The 22,928-nt window shown below is 47.6% G+C and overlaps 1 protein-coding gene across 3 annotated transcripts in view; it reads right to left on the reverse strand.

The window, feature by feature from the left end:
- RIC8A (RIC8 guanine nucleotide exchange factor A) overlaps positions 1–22,928 on the reverse strand; it is a 95,008-nt gene that overhangs the window by 63,719 nt on the left and 8,361 nt on the right. For 2 of the 3 annotated variants that reach the window (XM_063942560.1, XM_063942561.1), the window contains exon 2: positions 20,382–20,429. In XM_063942560.1, the coding sequence (XP_063798630.1) occupies positions 20,382–20,429 (48 nt within the window). Of the gene's footprint in view, positions 1–20,381; positions 20,430–21,126; positions 21,190–22,928 lie in introns of those variants that run through there. The other variant, XM_063942562.1, reaches the window with a different exon arrangement.

The following is a 22,928-nucleotide window of genomic DNA, read 5'->3' on the forward strand; positions in this document are numbered from 1 at the left end:
GAGTGTTGCAGTGGAAGATACAATAGCAGATATTACAATGTGGAACAATAATGCTATAATCCACATAATCTGGATATTAGCTTTTCTTGCACTGGGATGATAAAATATTGATTACTATAGGTGCACTAATTAGTAAAATATTAAATAATGCCTATCATTAACATAGGCTAGCCAATTTGCTGTTTTCCTATTGTCCTTGATTGTACAATTGCACCAGTGTTATATTATAGAATAAACAGAAATATAATTCGGTATAATAGACTATCCCGATCTAATATTCTCCCATTTCACTGAGCAACCTTCATTGCAGAGCAGTGATGTTTTCTGCACACATCGATGATTAGCATAACACTAGTGATAAAGGGGGAGATTTATCAAAGCTTGGAGAGAGATAAAGTGGAGAGAGATTCAGGGGCAGATGTCTTAAGCCTGGAGAAGTGATACAGTCGAGGTGATAATGCGCAAATCAGCTCCTAACTGTCATTTTTCAAACCCAGCCTGTAACTTGACAGTTAAGAGCTGATTGGCTGGTCATAATCACCTTCCAGTTTATCACTTCTTCAGACTTAATACAGCAACCAGCTCCTAGCTGTAATTTTTCAAACACAGTCTGTAGCATGACAATTAGGAGCTGATTGGCTGGTACATTATCTCTCTCCAAATTTTGATAAATCTCCCCCAAAATGCCCACGAGCAGGTTTGGTTGTAAGCTATAGATTCTTTTCTATGAAGCGGCGCTCAGTAAATGGCCACTAGAAATGGCATTCTGCAGACATTGTGTGTCAGCAGGTGTGGGCATCATTCTGCTGCCGAGAGACCTATTTATAAGTGGGGATGCGGTGAGCATCCCGATGATACAGGATGCCAGTGGTCATGTGACTGACGCCGGAATCCCGACACCACTCGGGAGATCGGCGTGGAAGACCAACTGCCGAAATGCCGAAGGTAAGTATGTTAGTGTTAGGGCCCAGGGAGCAAGGGGGTTAGGGCAGGGGAGTGGGGGCTAAAAATACTTATCCCCTCTGCCGTCAGGCTCTTTAATGTCGGGATGCCAGTGTCGGTCATGTGACCGCCGGCATCCCGGCTACAGGGATAGCATACCCAACCCGGTAAGTGAACCTGGGGATTGAAGAAAATGTGAGCTAGGGATCATAGTGCTGTTAAGTTCAGATGAAAAAGGCAGCTGATGTTTATGTGGCTGCAAACAGGGCGTGGCTGGTCATTGGCAGCTTCTTAACATATTGTATAGATGTGTCCTTATTCCCCTTATTCTTTGCTTTATAAGGCTCAAGGTGCTTGGTGATAGACTAGGGGCCTAATTCAGATCTGATCGCAGCAGCAAATCTGTTAGCAGTTGGGCAAAACCATGTGCTCTGCAGGGGAGGCAGATATAATATGTGCAGAGAGAGTTAGATTTGGGTGGGGTGTGTTCAAACTGAAATCTAAATTGCAGTGTAAAAATAAAGCAGCCAGTATTTACCCTGCGCAGAAACAATATAACCCACCCAAATCTAACTCTCTCTGCACATGTTATATCTGCCTCCCCTGCAGTGCACATGGTTTTTCCCATTAGTTAACAAATTTGCTGCTGTGATCAAATCTGAATTAGGCCCTATGTGGGGTAAATTTACTAGGATGGGGGTTCTATTTAAGATGGGATGTTGCCCATAGCAACCAATCAGATTTTACTTCTCATTTACCTAGCACCTTCTAGAAGATAATACCTGAAATCTGATTGCCCATAGCAACCAATCAGATTTCAGGTATTATCTTCTAGAAGGTGCTAGGTAAATGAGAAGTAAAATCTGATTGGTTGCTATGGGCAACATCCCATCTTAAACAGAACTTCCATCTTAGTAAATTCCCCCCTAAGGGGGATATCCTATTAGCCCCGGTAAAACATAGGGTGTGAAAAACGTATGTTTTTCGTGATTTTTCCGGATGTTTCACTAATTTTTTTTTTTTTTTTCTTTTTACAGGCTATTCTGATTGATCGCCTCTAAAAAAAAAAAAATGCCCTGTCTCCCGAAAACACACAGGTTCAGTGAAAACTGTGTTTTCGGTAGAAACAGCCCCGTTTTCGCACGAAAACGGGGCAGTTTCCAGGGTTTTGGTTTTGCCTGGCTGAGGCAGACGAAACAAAATCCCCGATGACCGCGGACAACCTGTAGCATCCTATGCCAGCTGCAGCAGCAGGCTGGGACTGCCGGCATTGCGCCGCAGCCCGGAACTTGAAGCTGCTACTCGGCGCGGTGACCCCCGGCGGGGAAGCCAGAGCAGCGCTCTGACCCGCATCCCCCTGCCTCCGGTTACATGACGGGGGAGCGGCCATGTGATCGGTCGGAGCCTTAGGAGCAGCGCTGCACCGGGAGCTGTCAGCAGCCGGCACCCAGTGCGGCAACAGGTAACCCCCAATAAGCCACCACTTGTGCTGGCTTATCAGGGCTAATAGGATAGCCCCCGGTGGGACAATTAGCCCCCGGTAAATTACCAGGGCTAATTGGATATCCCTCTAACACTGCTAATTTTGTGCTTTTTGCAATTTAGCATCTTTGTAGGCTGCAGCCATAGATCAATCGACGTGTAATGTACTGATGCATATTGTGTTTCAGCCATATCGACCCCTGGTCTCTTGACTTTTTCTAAGATTAGTGTCCTTCTCGCACTATTACAGCATGCAAAGATTAGAGATGTAAAATTACTAGCCACAGTAGGCACGGCGTGGCATAAAGCCCCCATAGAGCCAACCACCGTTTCCCCAACCAGACCAGAACTGCCAAACAGATTCGCCAATCGGCGGCCACCGATCATCGGCGATCAGGAATTTTCCATTTTAAAAATCCCTGAATTTATATTTTTAAACATCAATTCAGGGAATTGATATTTTTAAACATCAATTCAACTCCCTGATCCGGCCGCCTTTTGGTCACATTTTTCATAGCGTGCCAATTGGGCTATTTGGTGCGATTTAAGGATAGGTATTGAGGACACATCTGTGTTGGCCAAGATGATGCTAGTAAGTGAATGGACATGAATGTTTGGATAAGTTTAGATGTTTGGAGAGGTTAAATGTAATTAGTAGCTTTACTTTTAATTTAGTATATATGACAGTTTTGCATGAATTTGAGTAACTTAATATGTATGTGTTGTTAAAAGGAGATTTATGGTAGACTTACTATAGTTAAATCTCTTTCTGCGAGGTACACTGGATTTCACAGGGAATAACATCGGGGGGGTGTAGAGTTGGATCTTGATCCGAGGCACCAACAGGCTAAAGCTTTGACTGTTCCCAGGATGCATTGCACCGCCTCCTCTATAACCCCGCCTCCAGGCATTGGAGCTCAGTTTCGTTAACCAGTCCAATGCAGTAGCAGGTAAAAGAGACGGTAGATGTTAGTCACGCAGAACCACATTTTCACGACAGGAGAAGGGACTAGCGGCTAATGCCATACATACCCAAAGAAGCTAAGTGCGTCAGGGTGGGCGCCCTGTGGAATCCAGTGTACCTCGCAGAAAGAGATTTAACTATGGTAAGTCTATCATAAATCTTGTTTTCTGCAGCGGGGTACACTGGTATTCCACAGGGGATAACATCGGGGATGTCCTAAAGCAGTTCATCATGGGAGAGGATGCACTGTAGCGGGCACAAGAACCCGGCGTCCAAAGGAAGCATCCTGGGAGGCGGAAGTATCAAAGGCATAGAACCTGATGAATGTGTTCACAGAGGACCATATAGCCTCCTTGCACAATTGTTCAGCAGACGCGCCTCGGCGGGCCGCCAAGAAGGTCCAACAGACCAGGTAGAATGGGCTTGGATAGCAGCAGGAGCTGGAAGACCAGCCTGTGCATATGCTTGTGCAATCACCATTCTAATCCATCTGGCCAAGGTTTGCTTATTCGCAGGCCAGCCACGTTTGTGAAAACCAAAAAGTCCAAAAAGGGTATCTGACCTCCTGAGGGAGGCAATCCTCTCTACGTAAATACAGAGAGCCCGTACCACATCCAAAGACCGCTCTTTGGAGGACAAACCAGAAGAGAGAAAGAGCGGAACCACAATCTCCTGGTTAAGATGAAAAGATGATTCCACCTTAGGTAGATAACCAGGGCGAGTTCGAAGAACTGCCCGGTCACGGTGAAAAATCAGAAAGGGTGGACGACAGAACAAGGCGCCTACGTCCGACACCCTCCTAGCCGAGGCAACAGCCAGTACAAACACGACCTTAAGTGTAAGATATTTAAGATCCACAGACTCAAGAGGTTCAAATGGAGACTCTTGTAAGGCATTTAAGACAACAGACAGATCCCATGGAGCCACAGGCGGGACATAGGGAGGCTGAATCTGTAACACGCCCTGAGTGAAAGTATGAACGTCAGGAATAGACGTAATTGTCCTCTAAAACCACACTGACAAGGCAGATGTATGAACCTTGAGGGAGGCCAGACGAAGGCCTAAATCTAGGCCTTGTTGCAGAAAAGTCAAAAGCCTAGAAGTACTGAACGAATAGGCATCATAATTCTTAGCAGCACACCATGTGAAGTAAGAGTTCCAGACCCTGTAATAAATCCATGCAGAAGCCGGCTTGCGGGCATTCAACATAGTTTGAATAACCGCCTCTGAGAATCCCTTGGCCCTCAGGAGTGAAGCTTCAAGAGTCACGCCGTCAAAGCCAGTCTGGCCAGGTCCAGATAGACATAAGGGCCCTGAACAAAGGAGGTCTGGGTGCTGAGGAAGTAGAAGAAGACGCTCTATCGATAGACCCTGCAGGTCTGATAACCAATGCCTTCTGGGCGACGCTGGAGCGACTAGAAGTAGTATTCCTAGGAGTTGAAAGACTTCCGGATGAAGACTCCACTCTACGGCGTGAACGTCTTGACGACTGAGGAAATCCGCTTCCCAGTTGAGGACTCCGGAGATGAACACTGCCAATACTGCTGACAGATGGCGTTCCGCCCAACGGAGGATTTTTGATACTTCCAGCATTGCCATGCAGCTTTGAGTGCTGCCTTGATGATTTATATACGCCACCGTGGTGGCGCTGTCTGATTGTATTTGAACAGGCCTGTTCTGTACTAGAGGCAGGGCCAGTGTCAACACATTTAACACTGCCCGCAATTCCAGAATGTTTGTCGGGAGGAGAGATTCCTCCCTGGTCCACCGGCCCTGGAGAGAGTGTTGCTCCAACACCGCGCCCCAACCCCGCAGACTGGCATCCATTGTCAGGAGGACCCAGTTGGAGATCCAGATGGGACGGCCCCTGCTCAACTGTTGGTCCGGTAGCCACCAGCTTAGTGACAGACGAACCTCCGGAGTCAAGGAGATCATTTGAGACCTGATCCGATGAGGCAGGCCGTACCACTTGGAAAGGATTAACCTCTGCAGAGGGCGAGAGTGAAATTGAGCGTACTCTACCATGTTGAAAGCCGACACCATGAGGCCTAGTACTTGCATCGCCGAATGTATTGACATTCTTGGGCGAGAGAGAAAATATCTGATCCTGTCCTGAAGTTTCAAGACTTTCTCTGGAGAGAGAAACAACCGCTGGCTGTGTGTGTCCGGTAGTGCCCCCAGGTGCACCATGCTCTGAGCAGGGACCAGCAAGGACTTTTTCCAGTTGATGAGCCACCCGTGGGCTAGTAGTGCTTTGACCGTCAGTTCCAGATGACTGAGGAGAACCTCTTGGGAGTTCGCCAGGATCAGCAAGTCGTCCAGATACGGCAAGATCCTGATTCCCCGACGACGGAGATGGGCCGTCATCACAGCCATTACCTTGGTGTATATCCGAGGGTCCGTGGTCAATCCAAATGATAGGGCCTGGAATTGATAATGTTGGTTGCCAATAGCAAACCGCAGATACTGCTGATACGACATGGCAATAGGAATATGCAGGTAAGCATCCTGTATGCCCAGGGACACCATATAGTCTTCGGGTTCCATGGCCAGTACAATAGAGCGCAGAGTTTCCATACGGAATTTGGACACTCACAAATTTGTTCAATGATTTGAGGTTGAGTATAGGCCGGAAGTACCCATTTGGCTTCGGAACTAGAAACAGGGTCAAATAGTATCCCCTGCCTCTCTGAGACAGAGGTACCGGCACTACCACTCCTGTATCCAGGACGAGTTGTACAACCAAGTGTAGAGCTTGCGCTTTTAATGGATCCGCAGGGATAACCGTTGTGCAAAACTGGCGAGGGGGACGTCTCTTGAAAGAGATTGCGTACCCGTGAGAGACATCCAAAGCGGTCTTTAACCAGGCCTGGGTGAACTGCAGAAGTTGGCCTCCCAACCTGGGGTCCCCCAGGGGGAGGCCCGCCCCGTCATGTAGCAGGCTTGTCGACGGCCCAGGATTGTTTCGATTTAGGCTTAGTGGTTTTGGAAGCACGAGTCTGTCGCTGATACGCTTGACCTTTTGCTTTCCCTGGAGATCGAAAGGAACGAAAAGTGGTACTCTTAGCCTTCTGAGCCAAAGGAGTAGTATTTGAGAGACACGCAGTTTTGGAAGTAGCCAAGTCAGTTACAATCTTGTTCAGATCCTCCCCAAATAGGATGTCTCTTTTGAAAGAGAGCACCTCCAAGGTCTTTTTGGAGTCCAGGTCCACCTTCCAGGACCTCAACCACATAATTCAACAAGCCAGGATAGACGTAGTAGATGCCTTGGCCGCCATTACACCTGCATCAGAGGCTGCCTCATGAATATAGTGGGAGGCTGTGGTAATAGAAGACAGATATTGTCTGGCAGCGTCAGAAAAATCCTGAGGCAGCTCATCCTCAATTGCCTGAACCCATGCTTCAATTCCTTTCGCAGCCCAGAAGGCTGCCATAGTGGGTCTATGTACAGCACCTGTAAGTGAGTAAATAGACTTCAGGCATCCCTCGACACACTTATCCGTCGGTTCCTTCACTGAGGTGACAGGCAGAGTAGATGACACCACTAGACGGGCGAAATGAGAGTCCACCAGCGGTGGAATTTCCCACTTGTTACTAAACTCCGCAGGGATAGGATAACGAGCCAACATCTTTTTAGACAGCGAACATTTTCAGCTTAGATCAAAGTATCATAAATAGTTAATTTAGGGCCCTAAATTAACTATTTATGATACTTTGATGTAAGCTGTATAATTTAGGCATTGATTATCCATAAACACATTAATTCCTGCGCTAATTAATTCTACAAAATGATATGGCTCAGAGTTTGCTTGACTCAATAAAAACAAAACAAGAGGATAATTAAATATATTTTATATGATTCTTTTTTATTTTTATCAATGAAGAAAATAGAGTGCTTAACATAAAATATAGTTCTAAAATAGTTCTTAAAAAAGGGATTGTATATATGTAAAATCCTCAGTTTAGAGTGCAAAAAATAGCCTGTGCAAATAAGCTTATTTAAAAAGTGGAATAAATAGCATATGGTCTTAACTGATATAGCAGGAGGTCTCTGGGTGAAGGCCACCCAGAGACCTCCTGCTATATCAGTTATTTTCTTCATTTTTTCATATGTTAATTTTTACAGAAAATTGTCTCTCATCTGCATTGCATTTTAAATTCATTCCTAATGTTGTGAAATAAATTGATATTTTATCTTTACTTTTATAATTCTTATAAATCTTTTTAATACACTTGGCAACATAAAAACACCACAGGTCGCTCATACCCCTATCCGGTATCTCTATTCTTTGTCTTGCGGCAACATACCATTGCCGTTTTATTAGGGGGCAGCTGACGCCCAAATAACTGGGAGTTTTTTTCAATTGAGAGTTTGTGTTATCACAAGTGGCGCGGCATTCTATTGCATATATATACATATATATATATATATATATGATATATGTGGGACCCTGACGCACCTAACCTCTCAGGGTACAGAATATAGTATGTGACGACGCAGGAGAATGGAATCCACACAGCAGCTACAGGTACACTCAGTCACATGTACAATGCAGAAGTTATTAAATATAAACAATAAAACTGCACTGGACTAGTAAAACTACATAGAAATATGTATGAGTATAGATATAACAATGCTCAGTAGATACTGGATGTATAATCACAGAATACTTGTACTAAACGTTCAGATAAGAGTCCACTTGTTCTTAACTAACACTGTCTAAAATGACATGTAGAATACTTAAGTACCTGTAAATGCACAGCGCTGATGAGACAGGCGGCTTTACAGAGACAGAGCCCTGCAGTCCCAGATATCAGTGCACGTAGTAATGAAGAAGGCGCCAAAATCTCTGCCAGGGAGTGAGGGAGAGTGAACTGCAGCTCCAGGGCGGGAACACCAGCAGTAGATGGCGCCCGGAGCTAAGGGAGGGGCCACATGTCAGCGCCTTATCCCCTATACTGGTCCTCACCACCGGATACTGTGGAGCCTATACCAAACGGATTTTAGTAAATACAACCTGTGCTCCCTTGCCCTGGTGGATATAGTGGGGTCCCTGTGCAGTACAGTGTCCACGCAAGCGTCGCGGTCCGTCTCCTGGGACCGCGACCGGATCGCGATTACCGGCGGGTCCTACCTGGGGGACCCTCTTACCTACTCCCTGATGTGCAGCCACGCGATCCTGGAGAGCGCCAGCGGTGGTGTGCCTGATGACAGGTGCGCCTCCGCTGCAAGTACCCGGGAACCCAGCCGCAGGAGTATGCAGCGCTGCTGGGGGAGGTGATGGAGCCGCAGCACAGAAAGTCAGAATGACATAAACAGTGCGGCCCTTGAAGTCTTCTTTAAAACGTTATTTTCAGTGCTGCCTAGCTCTGCTCTGCAGGCACCAACTTACAAACTGAGCTCCAGTGCCTGGAGGCGGGCTTATAGAGGAGGTGGTGCAATGCATCCTGGGAAGTCAAAGCTTTAGCCTGTTGGTGCCTCGGATCAAGATCCAACTCTACACCCCCAATGTTATTCCCTGTGGAATACCAGTGTACCCCGCTGCAGAAAGATTAATTTGCGTTTTTATACTATTTGTTCATTAAAAATATATACAATAATAACATAGGTAGCCACATCAATACGCCTTCAGATTATATTAGTCAAATTGGTCTAAAAATTTTTATTATAGTACAACAGGTTATCTAGTATAGACAATGTTTTATTGATTTCCCCTGTTTTATGTAACCCAGTAAAATGAGGTGTGGTCTGTTTCTGTGGAGGCAGCCATTTTGGGGGCTGCACCAATAGTCATGAGGTTGCAATTCAATGCAGTAAGTAAACAATGAGGTATAAAATGGACCTCTTTGTGCCTTAAGATGTCACTAGTTCCTGGGAAGCCGATAGGCTACGGTCTCATGATTCATACCACAAGCTGTCTGCCTGCACAGGGTGTAGGTAACAGCTTCACATTAATGCCCCTGTCCTTTGCAGACTGCTTTCTCCCTTACAGTCTCTTCTCCAACTCTAATATAGAAGAGTTCAATTAATTTATTAGTGTTCAGTAACAATTATTTGGCATGTAAAAATGTATATTAAATGCTTAAAGTTCACACTGAAACTCATTGGGGATATTTAGCAAATCTTGGAGAAGTTGCTCATAAGCTGGGTACACATTGGAGCGATGTGTACCCAGTCGATATGTCAGGCCGATATATCGGAAACTGGGTACACATTAAGCAATGTTAATGAAGGACGGAACGATCACTGTTCCATCTATCATTAGCATATATGTTGTCGCTAGCGATATCATCAGGTGCAGCACATCAAACCTGACGTCGCTACCAGCCGCGTCATACACACTGCTCGATATGCGCCGATGTGAGCAATATGTCGGTCTGATCTGCCGGACGGACATGCCGCTCAGTGTGTACCCAGCTATATAAACCAATCAGCTTCTGTCATATTTTTCAAGCACTTTATCTCTCTCCAAGATTTGATAAATCTCTCCCATTATTTAAAAAGGTAGTCCACCTCCTGGTCACTTTAATTTGAGCGCCTTTGTGCCACCTTTACGAAACACACGGGTCTATCTTTTGGATTTGCAGTTGTAATATTCCGCCATGGATTGTTATCATTCAGAGTTTATGGTCTGTGACACTGGATATGATACAATGATAGTTATACGGAGGGCAGCTATGTGCCTTATCTAGTGGCAGCAGGCGCACACAACTTGCCCTGCGATAAGGACATAAGAGGCCCAGGAATCAGAAGAAACAGCAACGTAGTTAGTTTGTAGTTAAGACACAGCAAGACGTTAAATAACATGCAGGCTGGCACTGCCCTCATGAAATGGGGAATTTGAGTATGAATGAAATATGCCCCAGACGTATTCTGCCATGCCTTTTAGTCTTGCAAGCCTCATAATACAGTGTGCCTCCACTGCCCAGTGTACAGTATGCCGTCCAGTCAAGATGTTATTTTATTGTGTGGCCCCTCCTAGGCATTTTTGGTGGCATTGTTCAATCTCTGCCTACGGCCCTGAGTGCGCCACCCTCCACAACAACTCCAGTATAAAATATATAAAAGTATTATGCTACCTATCTCTGCACGTTTACTACCCCATGTCTGCTGGAGCAGTGCCAGCATACTGTGTGCCAAACAGTGTCATTACACAGTAGGCCTCCGATGCCAGTATACAGAAAGCCTTACAGTGTAAGTACACCACACAGTGCCAGTACGCCATGCAGTGTCAAAATACAGTATTCAGTTATAGACTTATACCCCACAGTACCAGTATACAAAAATCCTTACAGTGTCAGTATACCACACAGTGCCAGCACACAATGCAGTGTCATAATACAGTATCCATCAGTCACAGGACTCATTATATCACACAGTGCCAGTAATGTCAAAATACAGTATTCAGTTATAGACTTTTACTCCACAGTGCCAGTATACAGAAATCCTTACAGTGTCAGTATACCACACAGTGCCAGTACGCCATGCAGTGTCATAATACAGTATTCCGTTATAGGGGTATATGCAATTGCCGGCGAATCGCGGCAATTTTTCGCCCATTTTTTAATTCGACACAATTCGACCGTCGAATTCCGGCAAGTGGGTGCCGAATTCAACATATTCAATAAAAAACGGATTCGACAGTCCCGCTGTCGAAAAACGGCCGATTTGACGGATTTTGATCCGATTTTTAAAAAACGTGAAAAAACGGTAAAACACCAGAAAAAAAATTGCGTGGGGTCCCCCCTCCAAAGCATAACCAGCCTCGGGCTCTTCGAGCTGGTCCTGGTTCTAAAAATCCGTGGGAAAAACTGACAGGGGATCCCCCGTATTTTTAAAACCAGCACCGGGCTCTGCGCCTGGTGCTGGTGCAAAAAATACGGGGGACAAAAAGAGTAGGGGTCCCCCATATTTTTTACACCAGCTTCGGGCTCCACTAGCTGGACAGATAATGCCACAGCCGGGGCTCACTTTTATACAGCGCCATGCGGCCGTGGCATTAAATATCCAACTAGTCACCCCTGGCCGGGTTACCCTGGGGGAGTGGGGACTCGTTCAATGAAGGGGTCCCCCCCACCCCAGCCACCCAAGGGCCAGGGGTGAAGCCCGAGGCTGTCCCCCCCATCCAAGGGCTGCGGATGGGGGTCTGATAGCCTTGAGTAAAATTATAGAATATTGTTTTTTTCAGTAGTACTACAAGTCCCAGCAAGCCTCCCCCGCAAGCTGGTACTTGGAGAACCACAAGTACCAGCATGCGGGAGAAAAACGGGCCCGCTGGTACCTGTATTTCTACTGGGAAAAAAATACCCAAATAAAAACAGGAGACACACACCTTGAAAGTAAAAGTTTATTTCACACCTGCCGACACACACATACTTACCTATGTTGACCCGCCGACTGCCACGCCCCCCTCGTCACTGAAGAATCCGGGGTACCTGTGAATAAAATTATACTCACCTGATCCAGTGTCCAGATTATAATCCACGTACTTGGCAAAAAAAAACAAAACGAACACCCGGACCAGGCGGACTGAAAGGGGTCCCATGTTTACACATGGGACCCCTTTCCCCGAATACAGAGACCCCCCATGACTCCTGTCACAGAAAGGTCTCTTCAGCCAATCAGGAAGCGCCACGTCGTGGCACTCTCCTGATTGGCTGTATGCGCGTCTGAGCTCAGACAGCGCATCGCACAGCTCCCTCCATTAGTTTCAATGGTGGGAACTTTGCGGTCAGCGGTGGGGTTACCCGCGGTCAGGACACTGGATCAGGTGAGTATAATTTTATTCACAGGTACCCCGGATTCTTCAGTGATGAGGGGGGCGTGGCAGTCGGCGGGTCAACATAGGTAAGTATGTGTGTGTCGGCAGGTGTGAAATAAACTTTTACTTTCACGGTGTGTGCCTCCTGTTTTTATTTGGGTATTTTTTTTTTCAGTAGAACTACAGGTACCAGCGGGCCCGTTTTTCTCCCGCATGCTGGTACTTGTGGTTCTCCAAGTACCAGCTTGCGGGGAGGCTTGCTGGGACTTGTAGTACTACTGGAAAAAACAGTATTCTTTCATTTTTCTCAAGGCTATCAGCCCCCCATCCGCAGCCCTTGGATGGGGGGGGACAGCCTCGGGCTTCACCCCTGGCCCTTGGGTGGCTGGGGGGGGGACCCCTTGATTGAAGGGGTCCCCACTCCCCCAGGGTACCCCGGCCAGGGGTGACTAGTTGGATATTTAATGCCACGGCCGCAGGGCGCTGTATAAAAGTGACCCCCGGCTGTGGCATTATCTGTCCAGCTAGTGGAGCCCGATGCTGGTGTAAAAAATACGGGGGACCCCTACTCTTTTTGTCCCCCGTATTTTTTGCACCAGCACCAGGTGCAGAGCCCGGTGCTGGTTTTAAAAATACGGGGGATCCCGTCAGTTTTTCCCCCGGATTTTTAGAACCAGGACCGGCTCGAAGAGCCCGAGGCTGGTTATGCTTTGGAGGGGGGACCCCACGCAATTTTTTTCTGATTTTTACCATTCCATTTAAAATAATAATAATAATATTTTTAAAAATATATAAATAATACTTGTGCCTCCAAAATAGACAAACCAAGTACCTAATCCCTTCTAATATAAATAGATATGCTATTACCAATAAAAAAAACACCCAAAAAAACATGTTTTAAATTTTTTTTATTAGATTTCGCCACCAAAGTGTGGCGGATTGAAAATGACGAATTTACTGTCTAAAAGCACTGTTGTCGAATTTCCAAACTTCAATTGAATATACTTTTGTCGAATTGCCGCATTTGTACCATTGCAGAAATGTCGAATTTGACAAATGTCGAATTTCAAAAAGTCAAATTTGGAAAGTCCGTTTTATTGGCGAAAATCACTGAATTGCATTGTCGAATTTTTTTGGGGGGCGAAAATGTCCAGTTTTTCGACATTTTCGGGAATTCGACCGCAATTGCATATACCCCATAGACTTATACCCCACAGTGCCAGTAAACCATGTCATGTCACCTAGCGTCAGTGTACAGCATGCAGCACAGTGTTAGTATACAGTATGCCCTAGGGCTGGTAAAAAAAATAAGAATTTACTTACCGATAATTCTATTTCTCGTAGTCCGTAGTGGATGCTGGGAACTCCGTAAGGACCATGGGGAATAGCGGCTCCGCAGGAGACTGGGCACAAAAGTAAAGCTTTAGGACTACCTGGTGTGCACTGGCTCCTCCCCCTATGACCCTCCTCCAAGCCTCAGTTAGGATACTGTGCCCGGACGAGCGTACACAATAAGGAAGGATTTTGAATCCCGGGTAAGACTCATACCAGCCACACCAATCACACCGTACAACCTGTGATCTGAACCCAGTTAACAGCATGATAACAGAGGAGCCTCTGAAAAGATGGCTCACAACAATAATAACCCGATTTTTGTAACAATAACTATGTACCAGTATTGCAGACAATCCGCACTTGGGATGGGCGCCCAGCATCCACTACGGACTACGAGAAATAGAATTATCGGTAAGTAAATTCTTATTTTCTCTGACGTCCTAGTGGATGCTGGGAACTCCGTAAGGACCATGGGGATTATACCAAAGCTCCCAAACGGGCGGGAGAGTGCGGATGACTCTGCAGCACCGAATGAGAGAACTCCAGGTCCTCCTCAGCCAGGGTATCAAATTTGTAGAATTTAGCAAACGTGTTTGCCCCTGACCAAGTAGCTGCTCGGCAAAGTTGTAACGCCGAGACCCCTCGGGCAGCCGCCCAAGATGAGCCCACCTTCCTTGTGGAATGGGCTTTTACAGATTTTGGCTATGGCAGGCCTGCCACAGAATGTGCAAGCTGAATTGTACTACAAATCCAACGAGCAATAGTCTGCTTAGAAGCAGGAGCACCCAGCTTGTTGGGTGCATACAGGATAAACAGCGAGTCAGATTTCCTGACTCCAGCCGTCCTGGAAACATATTTTCAAGGCCCTGACTACGTCCAACAACTTGGAGTCCTCCAAGTCACTAGTAGCCGCAGGTACCACAATAGGTTGGTTCAGATGAAACACTGAAACCCCTTAGGGAGAAAATGAGGACCAGTCCTCAATTCCGCCCTGTCTGAATGGAAGATCAGATAAGGGCTTTTACAGGATAAAGCCCGCCAATTCTGACACGCGCCTGGCCGAGGCCAGGGCCAACCACATGACCACGTTCCATGTGAGATATTTTAACTCCACAGAATCAAGTGGTTCAAACCAATGTGACTTTAGGAACCCCAAAACTACATTGAGATCCCCAAGGTGCCACTGGAGGCACAAAAGGAGGCTGTATATGCAGTACCCCTTTTACAAACGTCTGAACTTCAGGAACTGAAGCTAGTTCTTTCTGGAAGAAAATTGACAGGGCCGAAATTTGAACCTTAATGGACCCCAATTTTAGGCCCATAGACACTCCTGTTTACAGGAAATGCAGGAATCGACCTAGTTGAAAATCCTCCATCGGGGCCTTACTGGCCTCGCACCACGCAACATATTTTCGCCAAATGCGGTGATAATGCTTTGCGGTTACATCCTTCCTGGCTTGATCAGGGTAGGGATGACTTCATCCGGAATGCCTTTTTCCTTCAGGATCCGGCGGTCAACCGCCCTGCCGTCAAACGCAGCCGCGGTAAGTCTTGGAATAGACAGGGTCCTTGCTGGAGCAGGTCCCTTCTTAGAGGTAGAGGCCACGGGTCCGCCGTGAGCATTTCTTGAAGTTCCGGGTACCAAGTCCTTCTTGGCCAATCCGGAGCCACGAGTATAGTTCTTACTCCCCTCCGTCTTATAATTCTCAGTACTTTTGGTATGAGAGGAAGAGGAGGGAACACATACACTGACTGGTACCCCCACGGTGTTACCAGAGCGTCCACAGCTATTGCCTGAGGGTCCCTTGACCTGGCGCAATACCTGTCCAATTTTTTGTTTAGGCGGGACGCCATCATGTCCACCTTTGGTTTTTCCCAATGGTTTACAATCATGTGGAGGACTTCTGGGTGAAGTCCCCACTCTCCCGGGTGGAGGTCGTGCCTGCTGAGGAAGTCTGCTTCCCAGTTGTCCACTCCCGGAATGAACACTGCTGACAATGCTATCACATGATTTTCCGCCCAGCGAAAAATCCTTGCAGCTTCTGCCATTGCCCTCCTGCTTCTTGTGCCACCCTGTCTGTTTACGTGGGCGACCGCCGTGATGTTTTCCGACTGGATCAGCACCGGCTGACCTTGAAGCAGAGGTCTTGCTTGGCTTAGGGCATTGTAAATGGCCCTTAGCTCCAAAATATTTATGTGAAGTGATGTCTCCAGGCTTGACCACAAGCCCTGGAAATTTCTTCCCTGTGCGACTGCTCCCCAGCCTCGCAGGCTGGCATCCGTGGTCACCAGGACCCAGTCCTGAATGCCGAATCTGCGGCCCTCTAGAAGATGAGCACTCTGCAACCACCACAGGAGAGACACCCTTGTCTTTGGTGACAGGGTTATCCGCTGATGCATCTGAAGATGCGATCCGGACCATTTGTCCAGCAGGTCCCACTGGAAAGTTCTTGCGTGGAATCTGCCGAATGGAATTGCTTCGTAGGAAGCCACCATTTTTCCCAGGACCCTTGTGCACTGATGCACTGACACTTGGCCTGGTTTTAGGAGGTTTCTGACTAGTTCGGATAACTCCCTGGCTTTCTCCTCCGGGAGAAAACACCTTTTTCTGGACTGTGTCCAGGATCATCCTTAGGAATAGCAGGCGTGTCGTCGGGATCAGCTGCGATTTTGGAATATTGAGAATCCAACCGTGCTGCCGCAGCACTATCTGAGATAGTGCTACCCCGACTTCCAACTGTTCTCTGGATCTTGCCCTTATCAGGAGATCGTCCAAGTAAGGGATAACTAACACTCCCTTCTTTCGAAAGAGTATCATCATTTCGGCCATTACCTTGGTAAAGACCCGGGGTGCCGTGGACAATCCAAACGGTACCACAAACCTGAGGTACCCTTGGAGAAGGGTAAATTGGGACATGTAGGTAAGCATCTTTGATGTCCAGAGAGACCATATAGTCCCCTTCTTCCAGGTTTGCAATCACTGCTCTGAGTGACTCCATCTTGAATTTGAACCTTTGTATGTAAGTGTTCAAGGGTTTTAGATTTAAAATTGGTCTCACCGAGCCGTCCGGCTTCGGTACCACAAATAGGCCCTCATTCCGAGTTGATCGCTCGCAAGGCGATTTTAGCAGAGTTGCTCACGCTAAGCCGCCGCCTACTGGGAGTGTATCTTAGCATCTTAAAATTGCGAACGATGTATTCGCAATATTGCGATTACAAACTACTTAGCAGTTTCAGAGTAGCTCCACACTTACTCGGCATCTGCGATCAGTTCAGTGCTTGTCGTTCCTGGTTTGACGTCACAAACACACCCAGCGTTCGCCCAGACACTCCCCCGTTTCCCCGGCCACTCCTGCGTTTTTTCCGGAAACGGTAGCGTTTTTTCCCGCACGCCCATAAAACAGCCTGTTTCCGCCCAGTAACACCCATTTCCTGTCAATCACACTACGATCGCCGGAGCAATGAAAAAGCCGTGAGTAAAAATACTATCTCCACTGTAAAATTACTTGGCGCAGTCGCAGTGCGAATATTGCGCATGCGTACTAAGCGGAATTTCACTGCGATGCGATGAAAAATACAGAGCGAACGACTCGGAATGAGGGCCATAGTGTGGAATAGTACCCCTTTCCCTGTTGCAGGAGGGGTACCTTGATTATCACCTGCTGGGAATACAGACTGTGAATGGCTTGCAATACTGCCTCCCTGTCTGAGGGAGACGTCGGTAAAGCAGACTTTATGAAACGGCGAGGGGGAGACGTCTCGAATTTCTTGAGACGGGCCCCCACCGTGCCTGAGTCCGCTTGTAAAGCCCCAGCGTCATGCTGAGGACTTTGCGGAGGCGGGAGAGGGCTTTTGTTCCTGGGAACTGGCTGTTTGCTGCAGCCTTTTTCCTCTCCCTCTGCCACGGGGCAGAAATGAGGCGCCTTTTGCCCGCTTGCCCTTATGGGGCCGAAAGGACTGCGCCTGATAATACGGCGTCTTCTTAGGTTGAGAAGCTACCTGGGGTAAAAATGTGGATTTTCCAGCAGTTGCCGTGGCTACCAGGTCTGATAGACCTACCCCAAATAACTCCTCCCCCTTATAAGGCGATACTTCCATGTGCCTTTTAGAATCCGCATCACCTGACCACTGCCGCGTCCATAAACCTCTTCTTGCAGAAATGGACAGCGCGCTAACTCTTGATGCCAGTCGGCAAATATCCCTCTGTGCATCACGCATATATAAAAATGCATCTTTCAAATGCTCTATAGTCAGTAATATACTGTCCCTATCTAGGGTATCAATATTTTCAGTCAGGGAATCCGACCACACCACGCCCGCACTGCACATTCAGGCTGAGGCGATTGCTGGTCGCAGTATAACACCCGTGTGAGTGTATATACATTTTAGGATATTCTCCTGCTTTCTATCGGCAGGTTCCTTTAGGGCGGCCGTATCAGGAGAGGGTAGTGCTACCTGTTTTAGACAAGCGTGAGAGCGCTTTATCCACCCTAGGGGGTGTTTCCCAACGTGCCCTATCCTCTGGCGGGAAAGGGTATGATGCCAATAACCTTTTAGGAATTATCAGTTTTTTATCGGGGGAAACCCACGCCTCATCACACACTTCATTTAATTCCTCGGATACAGGAAAAACTACAGGCAGTTTTTTCTCACCAAACATAATACCCTTTTTAGTGGTACTTGTATTATCAGAGATATGCAATACATTTTTCATTGCTGCAATCATGTAACGTGTGGCCCTACTGGAAGTCACGTTTGTCTCCTCATCATCGACACTGGAGTCAGTATCCGTGTCTGTGTCTGCCATTTGAGGTAACGGGCGTTTTAAAGCCCCTGATGGCGTTTGAGACCCCTGGACAGGCACAAGCTGAGTAGCCGGCTGTCTCATGTCGTCAACTGTCTTTCGTAAAGGACTGACACTGTCACGCAATTCCTTCCATAAGCTCATCCACTCAGGTGTCGACTCCCTAGGGGGTGACAACTCTATAATAGGCAATTGCTCCGCCTCCATCTCATTTTCCTCCTCAAACATGTCGACACAATCGTACCGACACACCGCACACACACAGGGAATGCTCTGATAGAGGACAGGACCCCACTAGCCCTTTGGGGAGACAGAGGGAGAGTATGCCAGCACACACCAGAGCGCTATATATAGACAGGAATACCACTATAAAATGTGCTTTTCCCTTTATAGCTGCTGTTAGTATTAAAACTGCGCCAAATTAGTGCTCCCCTCTCTTTTTTACCCTTTTCTGTAGTGCAGGACTGCAGGGGAGAGTCAGGGAGACGTCCTTCCAGCGGAGCTGTGATGGAGAATGGCGCCCGTGTGCTGAGGAGATAGGCTCCGCCCCCTTCTCGGCGGCCTTTTCTCCCGCTTTTTGGTGAGTTCTGGCAGGGGTTAAAATACATCCATATAGCCCTGGGGGTTATATGTGGTGTATTTATGCCAGCCAAGGTGTTTACATTGCTGCTCAGGGCGCCCCCCCCTAGCGCCCTGCACCCTCAGTGACCGAAGTGTGAAGTGTGCCTGAGTAACAATGGCGCACAGCTGCAGTGCTGTGCGCTACCTTGTTGAAGACTGATGTCTTCTGCCGCCGATTTTTCCGGACCTCTTCTTGCTTCTGGCTCTGTAAGGGGGCCGGCGGCGCGGCTCTGGGACCGAGCTCCGAGGCTGGGCCTGTGTTCGGTCCCTCTGGAGCTAATGGTGTCCAGTAGCCTAAGAAGCCCAAGCTACCACCACTTAGGTAGGTTCGCTTCTTCTCCCCTTAGTCCCTCGATGCAGTGAGCCTGTTGCCAGCAGGTCTCACTGAAAATAAAAAACCTAAAACTAAACTTTCACTAAGAAGCTCAGGAGAGCCCCTAGTGTGCACCCTTCTCGGCCGGGCACAAAAATCTAACTGAGGCTTGGAGGAGGGTCATAGGGGGAGGAGCCAGTGCACACCAGGTAGTCCTAAAGCTTTACTTTTGTGCCCAGTCTCCTGCGGAGCCGCTATTCCCCATGGTCCTTACGGAGTTCCCAGCATCCACTAGGACGTCAGAGAAATAATTATTAACATACAGAATGCACTGTCGAGTCAGCATACACCACAGTGCAAGTGCATTGGGTATGGTATGCCGGCGGTCCGCATACCGACGCCCTACGCTCGCCACGCTGTGGGCTCGGTTCCTCGCTGCTCTCGCCACAGGTTCTATTCCCACTCTATGGGTGTCGTGGGCACCCATGAGTGGGAATTGCCCGTAAGCCGGGATTCCGGCTGGCGGCATTGTCAGTGTCCCCTGTTAGCCGGGATTCCGGCGTCTGTATCCTGACCGCCAGGATCCCGACTGCCGGCAATGTAACCGCATCCCGTGCCAGTATACTGTATGTTCTACAGTTCTAGTTACTTATACAATTTATGACAGGGCATAAGTTGTCCATATGCAACAACATCAAGCAGCGATATAACCCTATTTAATGTAACCATACAATTGTTGCTGCATATATGACACATGGATGATAGAAACCGATGTAAAATGACTGAAGAGAGCCTTCAGAAGCGTGATAAGCCAGGGTTGCCTGTATCACTATACAATTACTTGAAAACACTTTGATTGTTGTGCATCTTACTTCTGCACACGAGCAAGAACGCAGGCATCAACTGATGTTACAGAAATATAAATATCCGTTCCAAAGACTGCCCATCCTTTCCTTGCTTGGCACAGTGATTCTGGGGGTAGCAGGCTGACTCTCTGTTCTGCTAGAATCTATTATACAGTTACTCAGGTAACTGCTGACCTACAGTACTCTGCAGAACCACGAAACGAGCTCTAAAATAAAAGCAGTTACATAAAAGGTATCAGAGAATATAAGACTCGGTGAGATATCTCTCATCCTCAGCACAGACTGTCCTCACCTTCCGCTGTTCTCTCTGCTCCGTATTGAAGAAGAAACACTGGGAATTCTGCAAAAGAAAAAAAGAGCAGAGTGTAAGCTCTTTGAAACAAGATATTTTAGCAAAAACATTGTATATTGGTTTTATCTGTATCTGAGAAAGGGAAGTAGAATACCGACGCCAGCATCCTGACACCATAATGAATGCCGACATCGGCATCCAGAATGGGTGCACCATCCCGATGCTGGAATTCTGACAGCCAGGGCGCTGACTGAAGATACACCGCAGCGCTGGAGAGGAAAGCCGCACAGGGATGGGGATGGGTTAGGGTTAGGCTGCGACCCGGGTGGTAGGGTTAGGCACCCCCCCTCAGAGGGTTAGGCTACAGGGGGGACGGGAGGGTTAGGTTTAGGCAGTGGGGACAGGAGGTTAGGTTTAGGCACCTCCGGGTGGTGGTTAGGGTTAGGCTGCGGTAGAGAGGGTTAGGGGGTGGGGAGAGGGGAGAACCCCCCTCACTCACCACTGCCGGCCTTTTTAATCAGCGGGATCCCGGCATCGGTATTTCGAACACCGGGATCCCGTACGCCGAGATCTCATACTGATCCCCTGAGAATAACCCCAGTTATGTAGCCAGTAAGTCCCCCAGAGGATGCAGAGTAGTACAGAGTTGGAAACATTTACTTGGTAGCTATAAAATAAGTGCAATTTCTAATATGACAGAAGCCACGGTAATTCAGTCAAGAGCTTCATCTACTTTAAAACCTACCACCGATACAGCTAGGGGAGCCTGGGCCTGAGTCCGTCACCACCGGCATCTCTCTTCGTTCCTAGCTGTTGAACATCAGTGATGCACGGCCTATCTCTGGATGCATGGAATGTGGACAGCTCATTTCATCGATATTTTTACATTTCATGTATTTACAGAGACATTGATATCAATAGATAAATACTCATGCATTTGTGCTGCAGCAACCGAGTGAAATTATCCATAAACTACAGTATGAACTCAACATTAACCAGATAATCTTGTTATTATCCAGTTTTATAATATTATGCTTAACATATTCCACGCATGCTCCTGTACTGTTTACTTTTACTGTAAGTGTGCTTTTTTTTGTTAAGTTTTATCAAGCACATAACATTTTTTTAATGCTGCCCTGCCCAACAGAACAGATAACTGCAGCACTATCGCAGACACTCACCGCATTAATTTTATTGCAAACAAACAAGTGTTTTTTTGTACACACCAACAGGGGTGTATCTAAGGGTCCGAGCGCCCCTGGCAAAGTCAGGGGCTGGTGCCCATCCTGGCCAATAGGTAGATACACCCCTGCACACCAACGTACTATGAACACTTTTACATACTTACCGACATCTCAAATCTCCTCTCCGGGAGATGCCCGGAGAGGAGAAGCAGGTGGGCGGCGACGAGGGCGGGGCTGAGATAATTACATCATTAAGCCCCGCCTACTCACCAGGAAAAGCCCACAGTAGGTTAATATTTGCATAGGGGCGGAGCGAAATGACGCGATTAGCATATGACCGCGTCATTAGGCTCCGCCCCCTCCACCAGTCCGCGATTTTGCTGTATCTTTCTCCACATTCTGCCCACTTCACTAGGAAGTGGGCAGAATGCGGGAGGTGTGCCCACTCTTCCGGGGCTGCGGGGGACTACTCGAAAAACCGGGACTCTCCCGCAGAATCCGGGAGAGTAGGTAAGTATAACTCAACACACTTTACAATTTAAATTATCTTTCATTCTATCCGTTTTAGTCGGATCAGGTCAGATTGTCAGAGAAAGGGGAAAGCTGGAGCATAAGTCTAACACTGAAATCGGTATTCATACCAACTTTCATATAACTGGGGTATTTCCAGGGTAGGTATAGAAAAGCCACAAAGCAACAACACTTTGCAGCACCTGGTTTGGAGTTTTGCGGACGGCAGCAGACAGCACACAGAAGGTAAACACTAGATATAATCACACAGTATCACATTACCATGAGCACACCCTGGGGAACAATTAAAACTGTATGACAAAACAGATGTATCTATACACAGTAGAAAGAAAAAAACCACACTGGCCTAGCACACTGCGATATAATACAGGGAGATACTGCAACACAGCCTTCCTCCATCCTCAGGGTACCCTGACACCCCATGGTCATTCCGAGTTAATCGCTAGCTGCATCTGTTCGCAGCGCAGTGATCAGCTAAAAAACGGCAGTTCTGCACATGTGTATGCGGCGCAATGCGCACGTGCGTCGTATGGACACAACAAACGATGTAGTTTTGCACAGGGTCTAGCGAAGCATTTCAGTCGCACTGGTGGCCGCAGAGTGACTGACCTGAAGTGGGCGTTTCTGGGTGTCAACTGACCGTTTTCAGGGAGTGTTCGGAAAAACGCAGGCGTGCCAGCAAAAACGCAGGCGTGACTGGGCGAACGCAGGGCGGGTTTGTGACGTCAAAACAGGAACTGAACAGTCTGAAGTGATCGCAAGCGCCGAGTAGGTTTTGAGCTACTCTGAAACTGCACAAAAAAACTTTGTAGCCGCTGTGCAATACAACCGT

Source organism: Pseudophryne corroboree, chromosome 10, assembly GCF_028390025.1.
Source record: "Pseudophryne corroboree isolate aPseCor3 chromosome 10, aPseCor3.hap2, whole genome shotgun sequence".
NCBI classification, from domain to species: domain Eukaryota; kingdom Metazoa; phylum Chordata; class Amphibia; order Anura; family Myobatrachidae; genus Pseudophryne; species Pseudophryne corroboree.